The sequence below is a fragment of the Manacus candei genome, unplaced genomic scaffold (assembly GCF_025592945.1).
Source record: "Manacus candei isolate 608988 ecotype Guabito, Panama unplaced genomic scaffold, ASM2559294v1 h1tg000037l, whole genome shotgun sequence".
Taxonomy (NCBI): Eukaryota; Metazoa; Chordata; class Aves; order Passeriformes; family Pipridae; genus Manacus; species Manacus candei.
In genome coordinates, this window is record NW_026138085.1 from 4,346,445 (window position 1) to 4,358,517 (window position 12,073).

General features: G+C 40.4%; 1 protein-coding gene across 4 annotated transcripts in view; it reads right to left on the reverse strand.

The window, feature by feature from the left end:
* TENM2 (teneurin transmembrane protein 2) overlaps positions 1-12,073 on the reverse strand; it is a 1,665,603-nt gene that overhangs the window by 52,102 nt on the left and 1,601,428 nt on the right. For all 4 annotated transcript variants that reach the window (XM_051794292.1, XM_051794291.1, XM_051794294.1 and 1 more), the window contains one exon: positions 1,450-1,596. In XM_051794292.1, coding sequence (XP_051650252.1) covers positions 1,450-1,596 — 147 coding nt within the window. The remainder of the gene's footprint in view (positions 1-1,449; positions 1,597-12,073) is intronic.

The window sequence follows — 12,073 nt, forward strand, 5'->3', positions numbered from 1 at the left end:
AAAAATGACTTCAACCTGCAAGCCTTGAGAACATCTGAAGAGTTCTCCCCTAAATCTTTCCAGCCTTCAGCCTCACCAATCTGTTTTCTTTTTGAGGTGCTTTACTGTGGTAAACCAGAAACCATGCACCCTGCATGGTAATGGAATACAGGAGTTTGCATTAATTAGTAATACATAATATTAGATGTCTATTGTATGGCATAGTCTATGTATTCTTTGCCTTCAATGAACTACCATTTGCCTTCTGTGAACTGAGTTTTAGAATTCTGCAATTTTACATTAGGATGAACAGCTGAATGGTCTCACTGGTCATTTTTTCCCCTGTTTGTCTGTCTGTTATACAACTGCAGAATAATATCCTGGATAGATAAATAAACCTCTTATTCCAGTATTTCTAATAATGTTTTCCAAAGTCATTCCTTGCCTTGAGGACACTGTAATGATACATCCATTTTCAAATTGTCCTTTATAATCTTCAAAGTCTGTAAAAACTGCAAATCTAAGCAGTTCACCTTTTAGTTTCTCCCAGAGCATATTAGGACAAGTTTAGTGGGTTTTTTTTTATATATATTTAAATGCCAATAATGTAACTTGGCAGTTAGATTCTGCTCTTTACGATTCAGTTACAGCTATAAATCAAGTTCTAGTTCTCTGAAATTGAATCAGCTTTAGCACTTCTAAAATACTTCCATAAGCCCTGATCATGTGAAACCAAGGAACTAATAGAGGATTTTCATATTAAAACTGGTGGTTAATATCATGTAATCAAAACCAAACCCCCCTGTTTCTCAGTTTGGGACTTACAAACAATTTCTAACCCCTGAAATCTTATATAAAATTAAAGTAGTCATCTTAATGACAATTTTACCCTAGAAGAAGTCATTCAAAGCAGCCAAATGTTTCTTTGCAGTTTTATGAAATACATTTATAAAACATTAAATGTTATAAAACATTTATTAAGCAGCAAATAACAGATGTGCTCTTTAGATTAATCATTGGCCAAAGAAAAGCGAAGGAATCTCAAGGACGAAAGTTGTGTCTGATATTTGGTTTTTAACAGAGAGCAGGAGCACATGAAAAAGAATTTACTAAGGACATTGTATTGAAAGTTGCTTCAAAGGAAGGAGCAAATTAAGCAACCTTGTTTAGATGGCACAACTTCTTAGATCTGCCTTCGGGACAGCATGGCCTAATACACCATGGAAGGCTCTTACAAAACTTGATAAAGTAAAGCCATCTTTGGAGGGATAGGGTGTGGGGTGGGACTGAGCATCCCACCCGCCCCACCACGGGAGCTGTGGGTCCCCACGTCCCCCCCATGGCCACAGCTCCCTCCCTCTCCTCTGCTCGGAGAGAAATGTAACACCACCGCTGACAGCAGTGACTCCCGAGGCAGGTGTGTGCAACCCTCTGCTCTTTCGGGGCCGGGAATCGAAAGGCTTTGCTCACCTCCCTCGTTATCCTTGTTGTCGGCACAGGCGGTTTCCATGGCGACGCTGCATCCCGGCCCCCTCCAGCCGCTCTGGCAGACGCACTGCCAGCTGTTCTGGCCCAGCGTGCACCTCCCGTTGCCATTGCACAGGTCCGGGCATCCATCTGGGAGGACAAACGCAGGAGGTAAGCCCAGGGCACACCCACCCCGCTGCAGTGTTACTGTGCAGACAAAAAGGTCCTGCTGCTGGGACAAACACTCTCGGTGAAGAAAGGGGACACCTCTGGGAAATGGGGATCTAGCTCGAGCCAAAGGGCAGGAGGATCCCTACCTGCTCTAATACATGCCTTAAAAATCCTGTGAAGGTTCAGACCTCGAGCTGACAGTCTGCTGACAGAAGATCTGTCTCCTACCTGCACACAACATAGGGAGGGGGAACGTCTTCTTCAACAAGCTCGTCAATGCTCAGAGGGCTTTTGCACTGTCAATTGCATCATTCTCCAGAGTGGCTCTAAACACAAGGTTTAAATAAATAGTTTTGTCTCTAAACACAAAGTTTAAATAAATAGTTTTGTCTCTAAACACAAAGTTTAAATAAATAGTTTTGAAAATATTTTCCTTCACTGACAGTGGTTTTAGGCTACCTACTTATTTAATGCTAAGTTTACTTGTATTATGAGTGTAACATTTCACACTTTCTGAAAAACACATTAGAGGAGATATCCCCCAAAAGATGTATGTTTTGAATTGATTATGGATATGACAACTTATTGTATAGCAAGAGCCAAAATAGGAACAAAAATATTAATTAGCTAAGCTGCTAACAAATGCTAACGTTCTAACAAATGTCCACAGGTGATAGAATACCTCAGCTGCTTTTTTCTGGAACTAAACGAGTCTCAGGAGGCACTACTGGTACCTTACTGAATATTCATTATGAAGAAGGGTAAGGAAACCAAACTGCAGCCTTGGTAAATACAACTAAATCCATCAGTACCAATCCTCACAAGCACATGTATTTGTCTGTGGAGGTGGCAGAAGAGATTTAAGTGACCTGCAGCAGGTCTCTCACAGCACCTCTTCACAACTCTGAGCAGAAGACTGTGTGGCCATATTGACAATAGGTGTTGGATCTCAAATGTTCACAAGCTCTTGTTTGAGTTGAAAGTACAGTCTGATCCTGCCATCTCTACAACCACTGGAGAACATGGAACAAAGATCTCATTGCTGCCACTTTTGGACAGGAAATTTTACCTCAGAACAGCTCACAAGGCTTCACCTCTCCACCAGCAGTGATGAGTCACTGTTGGAATCAAGACATGCAGGGACCCACTGCAGCTCCCTCAGCTCTCACTGCCTGGCTGGGTTAGTCCTTCACATTTGACACCGTGCCCCCAAGCTGTGACTATTAATTAAGTATTCCACTCCTCCAGGCATTTTAAGAGCACAAAAGGACTAATGGGCACCCTACCAGACTGTGGATACTCTTCTCATCAATTGTGAGTGAGGAAGGTAGCAGCGAGAAATACCCTGAAAACAAACAAATATGTTTTCTTTGCCTGACAGCACCGCCTCAGATGTGCAGCACTGGAGAAAGGCTAAGATGACAGGATGTCACCTTTGTGCCCCTTGGCCTCTGTAGGTAGCAGGGAACAGAAGAAATGGTCAAGTTACCACAGCTTTCCCGCTAGTGTTGAAAGGCTGAAGCCCTTCAGAAATCACTAATTTAGGCTGCTGTGTGTTTCTACAAACCTGTTCAGAAAGCCACAGCTCTGAGTTTCTCTCTTCCTGCTCCTCCCAACTCCTTGGCTGTAGCCAGGTGATGGTAGAGGGCAGTTCCTCTGACCCCACACTGGTTTTCAGGCTTCTGCAGGAGTTTGCCACTTATCACAACAGGTCCAAGTCTATTCAGTTCATGTCACACAGAAAGCTATCAGATATAAACAAGTCCTATAAGTTGTATTTCAGTGTTGTTGTGTATTAAAAAAATAGTATCCCTTTCAATTAAATTTACAGTTACTTTGCCATCACATAGCTTAGCTGCAAGAAATTTCACTTACTTTTGCAGCACAGGTAATAGATTTTCAAGACATTTATTTTATCTCTTTCATTTTGTCAGGTTGTTTGAGTTTGAGGGGAGGCATCCCAGTGTAGGACCAATTATTTGTTTTAAAGGAAAAACAAGCAGTAATTGTGAATGTACACACACGGTTGGTTTTACATGGAGGCACTGAAGAGAATTAAACCACTGAAGCAGTTTGCCTTGCAGCATATGAGCAAGATGAAAACATGAACAGTAGGGAGCTAGCAAAATCCCTGAAAAGTTTTAAGTGCAGCTGGGGATTAATGGACATGACTTTGCGTTTAGTGTAAGGAGAGGAGGCAGCACCACTGCTATAGACATGATGTTGCTAGGAAACACTATGCTACCTCTCTAGAGCTTATTTAACCACAGCCTTCCAAAGACACACTGTTTGAATAACATAAATATCAGAAGGAAGGGAATGAACAGCGGTAGACCATAATAATAAGATACAAGTACTCGGAGAATAATGTCTTCTTTTAAAGATCTATTAAATTAATGATGAATTGACTTCAAAACAGCTTTAAGTAATGGACAACTAACTAGGTATTTTGCATGGTTGTGTCTCTATCTATACATGCTTATGTGTATATATGGATTTCTGGTTTTGCCTCTCTTCAAGGAAATATCTCTGTAGCATTACAGTCTGCTAGACCAACTAGACAACAGAGCTCCAGATCTAGTATTCACAAGTTTTCTTCTAAATAAAGTTTAAATTCAGGCATTGTGCTGACTATCTCTTTTTAAATTTTCCTCCATGTGTATGTGCACAATGAGTAGTACTGGTGACTATCCTCTGCACACACAGCATTTCCACGTGGCTCGTGGGCTTTGATGGCCTTCAAGGGATTTGGAGAGTTTCACTCTGCAGCCCACGCTCAGCAGTGTGCAACCTGCTGGCTTATGAGTTCTCTGAGTAAGGCAGTCACAGAGGGAAGGGCTATCAACATCTTATCTTAAGTAACCCACGGTGGTAGGAAGCTCTCAGTCACAGCTCAGAGAACGGCCCCTCGTGCTAAGCAGACAGGTTGCTATTCCTGCTGTGCAGAGCAATTCCCCTCATCTTTTCCATTACAGTATGCTTAATGGAAAATGTCAAGAAGCAAGGTTAAAAAAAGAAGAAAGTGCTTGTTTAAAGTGCTAGATTGACAACCTATTTATTCACAGAACAGGCAGAGTACAGGCAACAGCAGTTCAAGTGTCTCACGCTTTTGCAGCTGCTGCTAAAGGTGAAACACTAATGCAGCCTCCCTTCTCTCTCAGTCTCCAGCTTGTCTGTGGGATTGGAAACTGGGACCTTCAGTCCAGGTACATATGCAGTAATTAAAACAGCAAGAAAGATTTCAGTATGTTTTGCACACGAGAGATCATCAGAGTCAGAATCATTATGAACAGCAAAAACCACGATACGGACAGTGCTTGTTTCGAAAATGGGTAGTGCTGGATATATTTACAAGAGAATACTCATAGGTTTCATCTACAATGAAATTCTTCTGACACCAAATTAGAAGGTGATTAATTCATTTTTAACTTGGCAAATTAATTTCCAGTGCCTTGGCAGTAATTCTAATCCAGTTTTGGATAAATTCTGCACAGAGCTCCTTTTCACTCCACTGATACTCACAAACTCCAGGTATACAAATACACCTGTCCAGCTTCCCAGACATACATAGATTTTCCTGTGCATGAACTACTTTAAAATTGCAAAACAAACATTTTAGGTAAATTGAAATATAAAATCTGCCCAATTAATTTGTGGTTTCAGTCAGAATCATCAGAACTCCCACTTATGGTGGAGCAAATCATTCTGGAAAGAAAAGAAGGGAAAGGGCAACCAGGGATAGAGAAGTCAGAGAAATCTTGCACTTTTTAAAGTTTTCAAACTTTGAAGGAATAGGTAGCCTCTTAGCATAATTAAAGAAAAAAGGAGATTAGGAGAGAGAGGAAAAAAAGTAAAATCTTAGTGGTATCTTTTGAGCACTTACAGAAATGGATGACGTTTTTAGCTTCTACTGTTTGTATATGGAAAAAGAAAAGTAAATCAAGAGGTTATGTCTTCTGAGTCCTTCTGATCCTACACTGTCTATGAGCCATCTATCCTCCAAAGTCCTTCAAACAGGATTTTCAAGCAGAAGGGGTTCCCAGCACCCCTCCCCATTTAGTGCACATGTGGTGCAGCAACAGTCTGGAATATGATATCTCCTGTTTATCTCACTGCCTGACCTCCTTTCACACATCCTGATCCAAAGTCCCCTGGCAGGCAGTGAAGCCTTTCCACTGACTTGAGGTGAGGCTGGACCAGGTGGTCCTGTGGGTGAAGAAGCCCTGCAGCAGAGAATGTTCTACAGCACAGTGGTTTCTCGCTCATAGGATACACACGAGTTTCAAGGGGATCATTTAAATTACATTTAAATCCTTCTCTTCTCATTAGAGCTGTTAACTACATAGCTGTAGCAAATAACAGTAGTCTGGGCCACGATGGTACCTGAAGAATATAGAGAAATGACATAAAAGCAGTAATGACAATAGCCTGTTTAATTTGGATTTTAGAGGATAATCACTGTTTTCATATTTTCTGTTCATTCCTTCAGTGAGGTGCTGGTATGCCTACAGCTATCTAGCAAATAATAAATGAGGTACATAGAACAAGGTACCTAGCAACATTGAAAATAAAATTATGCTTTTTATTTGCTATTGTTATTTTTAAATCCTTCAATCCCAAAGCCTGCAGGGCTTAGTTAAAGCCAAAGAAAGGGCATACAAATAAAAATGACACATAGTGTTATGATAAGCACACACAAGTTATTTTCTGCAGAGCAACACTTCAACTAAAATAAACTCAGCCCCCAAAGCAAGTAACTAAACACATGTCAATGCAATACAGTATTTGTTGAGTGAGAGGTGAAGCCCCTTTGGGTGAGTTTGGACAGTTCCAGAACAGGTTGGAGCCATGCAGGGGCACTATCCCAGGTCTTTGAAGTAGGACAGTGACACTGATTGACAAATTGTTAAGAATTAACCCAGCTTTTCAGTGTAACACAAAGGCCATTGTCACTGCTCAAGTACCACAGCAGCTCTGCTTGGTTTCCAGAGAGGACTCACACAGAGCAGGAGCTTCGCCGTGGCATTGAAGAATTTGTTACCAACATGCTCTGACTGGCTTTCTTGACTCTTTTTCCTCTCATTCCCTTTTATTTTTCTGGAGAAAACTTTTTTTTTTAAAAACTACCCAACACCCTAAATATTTTTTTTAAGCCAGATATCAAACAAAGGAACGTATAGAATAAATATCTATTTGCAGATGTGTTGGGCAGATGAATACATGCCTGAGTTGGCCCAGCTACAGTTTTATTTATTGAACAGGCTGGAAAAAAAGGAAAAACCAAAAATTAAATTTCAAGGACCCTGAAATCCTCCACTCTAATACCTCTTGTGCAGACAAACAATTGTTAATTTTAAGTAAGATTCCTTTAATTGCCTGGGACATGTATGTCATAACAGAATTTCCCTCTAAATTCTATCTATGCAATTTCAGTCTTTCACACATAAAGGCAGGAACTCGGGGAACATCCAACTTTCCAAACAAAATAGAGAAATATGAGAAAAAACATGTGATGTTTTAGAAGAGGAGTAAAGCTCCCACAAAGGGGAACTGCTGGTATCAAAAAGGAAGTTTCAAGAAAAGTCACTTGCATCTTTTTGAAGAAAAAGAACAATAAAAAGATACACACACACACACACACACAGAAAAGGAGAGGAAAGCTCATGTTGCAATATAGGTCCCAAACATCTGAGACTGAAAAAAACCCCAGGGCTGTCAGAGCATCATGCCTTGTTAACAAGGGATTGCTCCCAGCAGAACATTCCATTTTATCCAACTTCATTTTAAGCGACTCAAGCAGATGGGCTCCTGAGACTTTCTTGAGGGGGAGACACCCTCGAGGTCTCTCTCTTGTGCACAACTAACAGAGTTTTTTCTGTCACCAGCCTTTGGTGTGACCCACCCTCTCCAAGCTGCCAACGGCTGGGCAGGGAAAAGAGGGGGACAGTTTGTGCTACACTGTCCTGAGATTTGAGGAAAGCAAACAGATCAATGATCAAAAAATCCATGTCTGCTCAGAAGGTTGAGTCTACACACAGAATTCCAGCTGAGCCCCGAATCTGGACTACCTGTGTATATAAAGACAGTTCCCAGAAGGAAGGGAGGCTGCATTATGGGAAGTTCAGTCACAAAAGTGAGAAGCCTCTGCAATGCCAAGTGCTCTGCAGCAGCCAGACGCCAGATCCAGTCCTGCAAATGTTGGATGTCCATGATATCCAAACCCCACACAGCCCCCACATCACCCACAGAGTGTGGGCAGGGCCAGGGTGGTCCTGCCAGGCAGTGTCCTGCCTGCACCCTGATATTGCCAACGTGAACACGAGGACACATCACATCCTGCATGCAAACCAAGGCTCTGCACCGTGGCTTCATCGTGGCCAGGTGCCAACAGTTTGGGTTGTGCACAGCATAGGCACAGTAGTTACATGGAACATAGGTAAAGACACTGCTGCAGCAGAGCTGCATAATTCCTTCTACAGGCCAAGGAGATTACTTGCTGAAATTCTGAGCAAGAGCTAAAATCTGACCCCAGCAGCACATTTCAGTTACACAGTGTATTCTTCTCAAACAAGACTCATATTCAACTCCTATTCATATACCCAGTAAAAAGACATATAAAGATGCAGTAAAATTTGTATTTAAGATAGCCGAGTCTTTCAAATTAATCTTACTGTAACAAAATCCATTTAGAATATAATTCCAGGTGAAATTACATTCATAAAACCACTACCACAACCATAATCTTTTACTGTATTAATGTTTCTGATATTGCACACAAGGACTGGTATCATCCTTTGTAATATGTAATATCTTTTCTGAGAAAGAAGCCTTCTCAAGTTGGATTTATCTCTAAAATAGCGTCTATATAAATAGTTTTGTGGCAGTGTAATGATGAAGTGACCTATCTGACAGGATGTGTAAATTCAGTCAATTGAAGGGCAACAAGCAAAACACTGACTTCATATTTAAAAGAATATATAACCTAACTACAGTGTAGTAACTAAAATCCCTACATTAATCACAGTGTTATGGCAAGCAGTTTCAGTCATTCTTTCACAAAAATTAGGATTCACACCATAATTGTATTTCAGCTTTTTCTCTCTGAATGCCCTGCAGGGTCAGCAGAGGAAGCTCCACTGTCACTGCCCAGCTTTTCTCAGGGCACAGATGCCACCCAGCATTTCTTCTGCTTCAAATTCCAAAGGGAAGGCAGCATCACCAGATTTACTGCTCAGGAAATGTTTTTAAGCAATGCTGTTTGTTGCAAGCAAGTTTCAGAGCAGAGGCAGGGGAGGTAAACACCAAGCCAGGTTAAATCAGCCGTTTCCTGCTAAGCTGAATGTACAAATACTTTGAGTATAAGCACACCAGTGTAATCCTTTAGGACTGAGGTAGACAGAAAACTATCCTGCAAACAGGGTCCACACTGGCAAAATTCAGCCAAATTCAACAGAATTACACGGATTTCAGTCAGCTAATGTACAACCTCATGTCAGACTGGCTGTAGCTGGGCACTTTATATCATACTTAAAATTAATGTAAGTGGTTGTTCTTCAGAAAACACAGGTTTTCTCTGGTTTCTATGTGTTAGCTGACTACCAAGCATGGGGAAAAACTCTGGATCATAAACTGCTGCTGGTGGCTTTACAGCCCTTCCTGCCTGCTGGAAGGATCATGGATAACTAGGGCTTCTCCTGCCTGAAGGCAGTGAATCACTTGGAAATGGACTCCTCTTTTCATCAGGCCAGTGTGAGCCTGATCATTCCCCAAAGAAAGAAGCAGCACTTGGATGTATCCATCCTAGCCAAATATCACTAGCATCAAATTTTCCATTTCCAAACATTTTTATAAAGTCCTACTAAAACTAAACTAATATTCCAGACCTAATGCAATTTAGGGTTTTTTGGGGGAAGACATTCTCAGTTCATTTATTAGCTCCAAAACACTTTTTTTTAACTTCACAAACCCTCCACTTATGGCATACAGGAGGAATGAACTCCTTTACTCCTTAAATGACAACTTCCACATATACAGAAAAATAAAAATCACTTATTATCCACTTTAGCTCCAAATACAAATTGCATTCCTCTGACCATAACTACTTTAACATACCAAAAGCTTTACAAAACAGAGGAGTTTAATGTCGAAATGCCCAGTAAGCTTAGTCAGCATTTACAGGGACCAAACAGATCTGTTCCCCTTATGTCAGTGCTACTTAATAGTGGTTTACACCAGTATTTCTAATTTGATTTGAATTCAGGGATGTGAGGGAATGGGCTGTGCACACACAAGTAGGGAACTGCAGTGAGAAAAAGCAGATATTACACACCAATATTGCTCAATATGCTAAAGAAGATGCATAGGAAGGGCACTGAGTGGTAACAACCTGTCCAGTGGGCAATAAGGAGGATTGTAGGGAATCTGCCAAAAAACTATGGGCCCAAGTCTGATGTGTGACCTCATAACAACCCTACTTTGAGGAAGAGGCTGGACCAGATGACCTCCTGACATCCCATCCAAACTGAATTATCTATGATCCCTTTGGTTTTAGAGCCTTATAATTCATAATTCTCAGGGCAGGGAATCCCAGTTTTCTCAGGCATTATTAAAATATAATTACTTGCTATTCATTAGATATTAATGCCTGCATAGAATTTATAATTTAGCAATTAACTTTCAGGTATGCAAATGCAGATCCTTTGTAAGAGCACAGGTTATCTCTAACAGCAGAATAAATATGAGCCTTAACATAAGTAGACAGTTTCCTCTATTACTGTGTAGCAGATTAGTATGTTCTGTCCCTTAAATTTGGTACAGGACTTTGGAATCCCTTCAGGACTATATAGACATGTGCATTATATTTTGCAGCTGATCTTCTTAAAGTATTAATCACATCGATTCCATGGCTGCACACTGTATGGTTTCAGACTTCAGAGTTCAAACATTCCAGCTGTCCCAAAGGAAAATCCCAAACAAAAAAAACAGAAAGTTTTTAAGAAGCATTGTGGGATAGTTTGGAATGAAAAATAGCAACACACACTAAATGCTTCTCATACTCCTTCTGGACTGCAGTAATCTTAAACATTCATGACAGAAAAATATTATTAGAAGTGACCAGAAATAATGGATATTTGAATAGTAAAATAAATATATCTCACATATTTGTTAAGGCTAGAATTTCTGGAGCTTAAATATGTACAAGCGTGAAGTATGAAATAATGCCCATGATCTAGGAGCAGCATTCTGCCACAGAGGCAATATATGGAAAACAAATTAAAATAGATAAGCAATGCATTCTGAGTTATGTATTTGTGTATGCTGAGTTGTTTGGCAGATGTAGGATAGAAGATGAATATTTCAGTACGTAAACCATAAACATGCCTTTAATTCTAAAGTGCAAGGCACCATTCTGCATTCCTTGTCAATATACATAAGCCTCATGAATATCATGCCATTTTCCAATTTTTATATCTACCAACTGCACAAATAGCTAATAAAAGCTACAGAAATAAAAATGTTGTTTTCATAAATAAACTGGTTTAAATCCTGCACACACAGACAAAACATAAGTTAGTTCTCTTTTTGTTCCATTTTTTAAAACCTGCCTACATGGTGAGGGAAGAAACCTCATAATCCTTCATATATAGCCAGTTGCTTTGATATTTAAATACTAAATAAATCTGGGAAAGTGATTTTGATCTGCTAGGGAGATCATCTTCTCCATTCCACCCCCAAGAAAGCCAAGAGTGTTTAATCTGCACTTGGAAGAAATTTGGAAGAGAAACAAGTCTTTAGGCTCTGCTTGCTTTATATTAAACATATTTACTATCAGGCAACTGATGGCTCTGCTCCTCCCCTCACCTCCACTAGAGGTGTCCTTAATTCTCTGGAACGAATACTTGTCTTTCTGCTGCTAGGCAGAGTATTTATTTTCCATTTCTCTGTTGAAGCCATCAGAAGAACCAACAAGACTTTTAACTTGATTGCCTTGCATCTATATTTGACAATTTTTAAACCATACCAGGACAGGCAGGTTGTTACTTGGTGTACTGGGAGTGTTTGTCAGGAGCACTTCACTCAGGAAGAGAAACACAAGATAAGTGGGTTGGAGATGCAGCCAAGATATCTGGAGACTGCCTCATCACCAATTAAAAGGAATTTCCAATAACAAAAATAATAATAATAAAAATCTGAGGTCTGTACATGGGACAGCTAAAGGACAACGTGCTACAGTTCTGTGCAATGCAATGCTGAAAATACAGCTTGAGTAGCACCTCACAGTAAATCTAAACATCAAAGAGATGTCAAAGAAATCTTTCTTTTCTGTTTTCTATCCTGATTAACATTTAGAAAAGTTCCAGGGGTAGGTACCAGAACGCAAGATCTCTGCAGGCCAGCATTACTGACCCTCAGTGCTCAAATAAAAAGATAACAGGTTTCCACACTCTGATTCCCA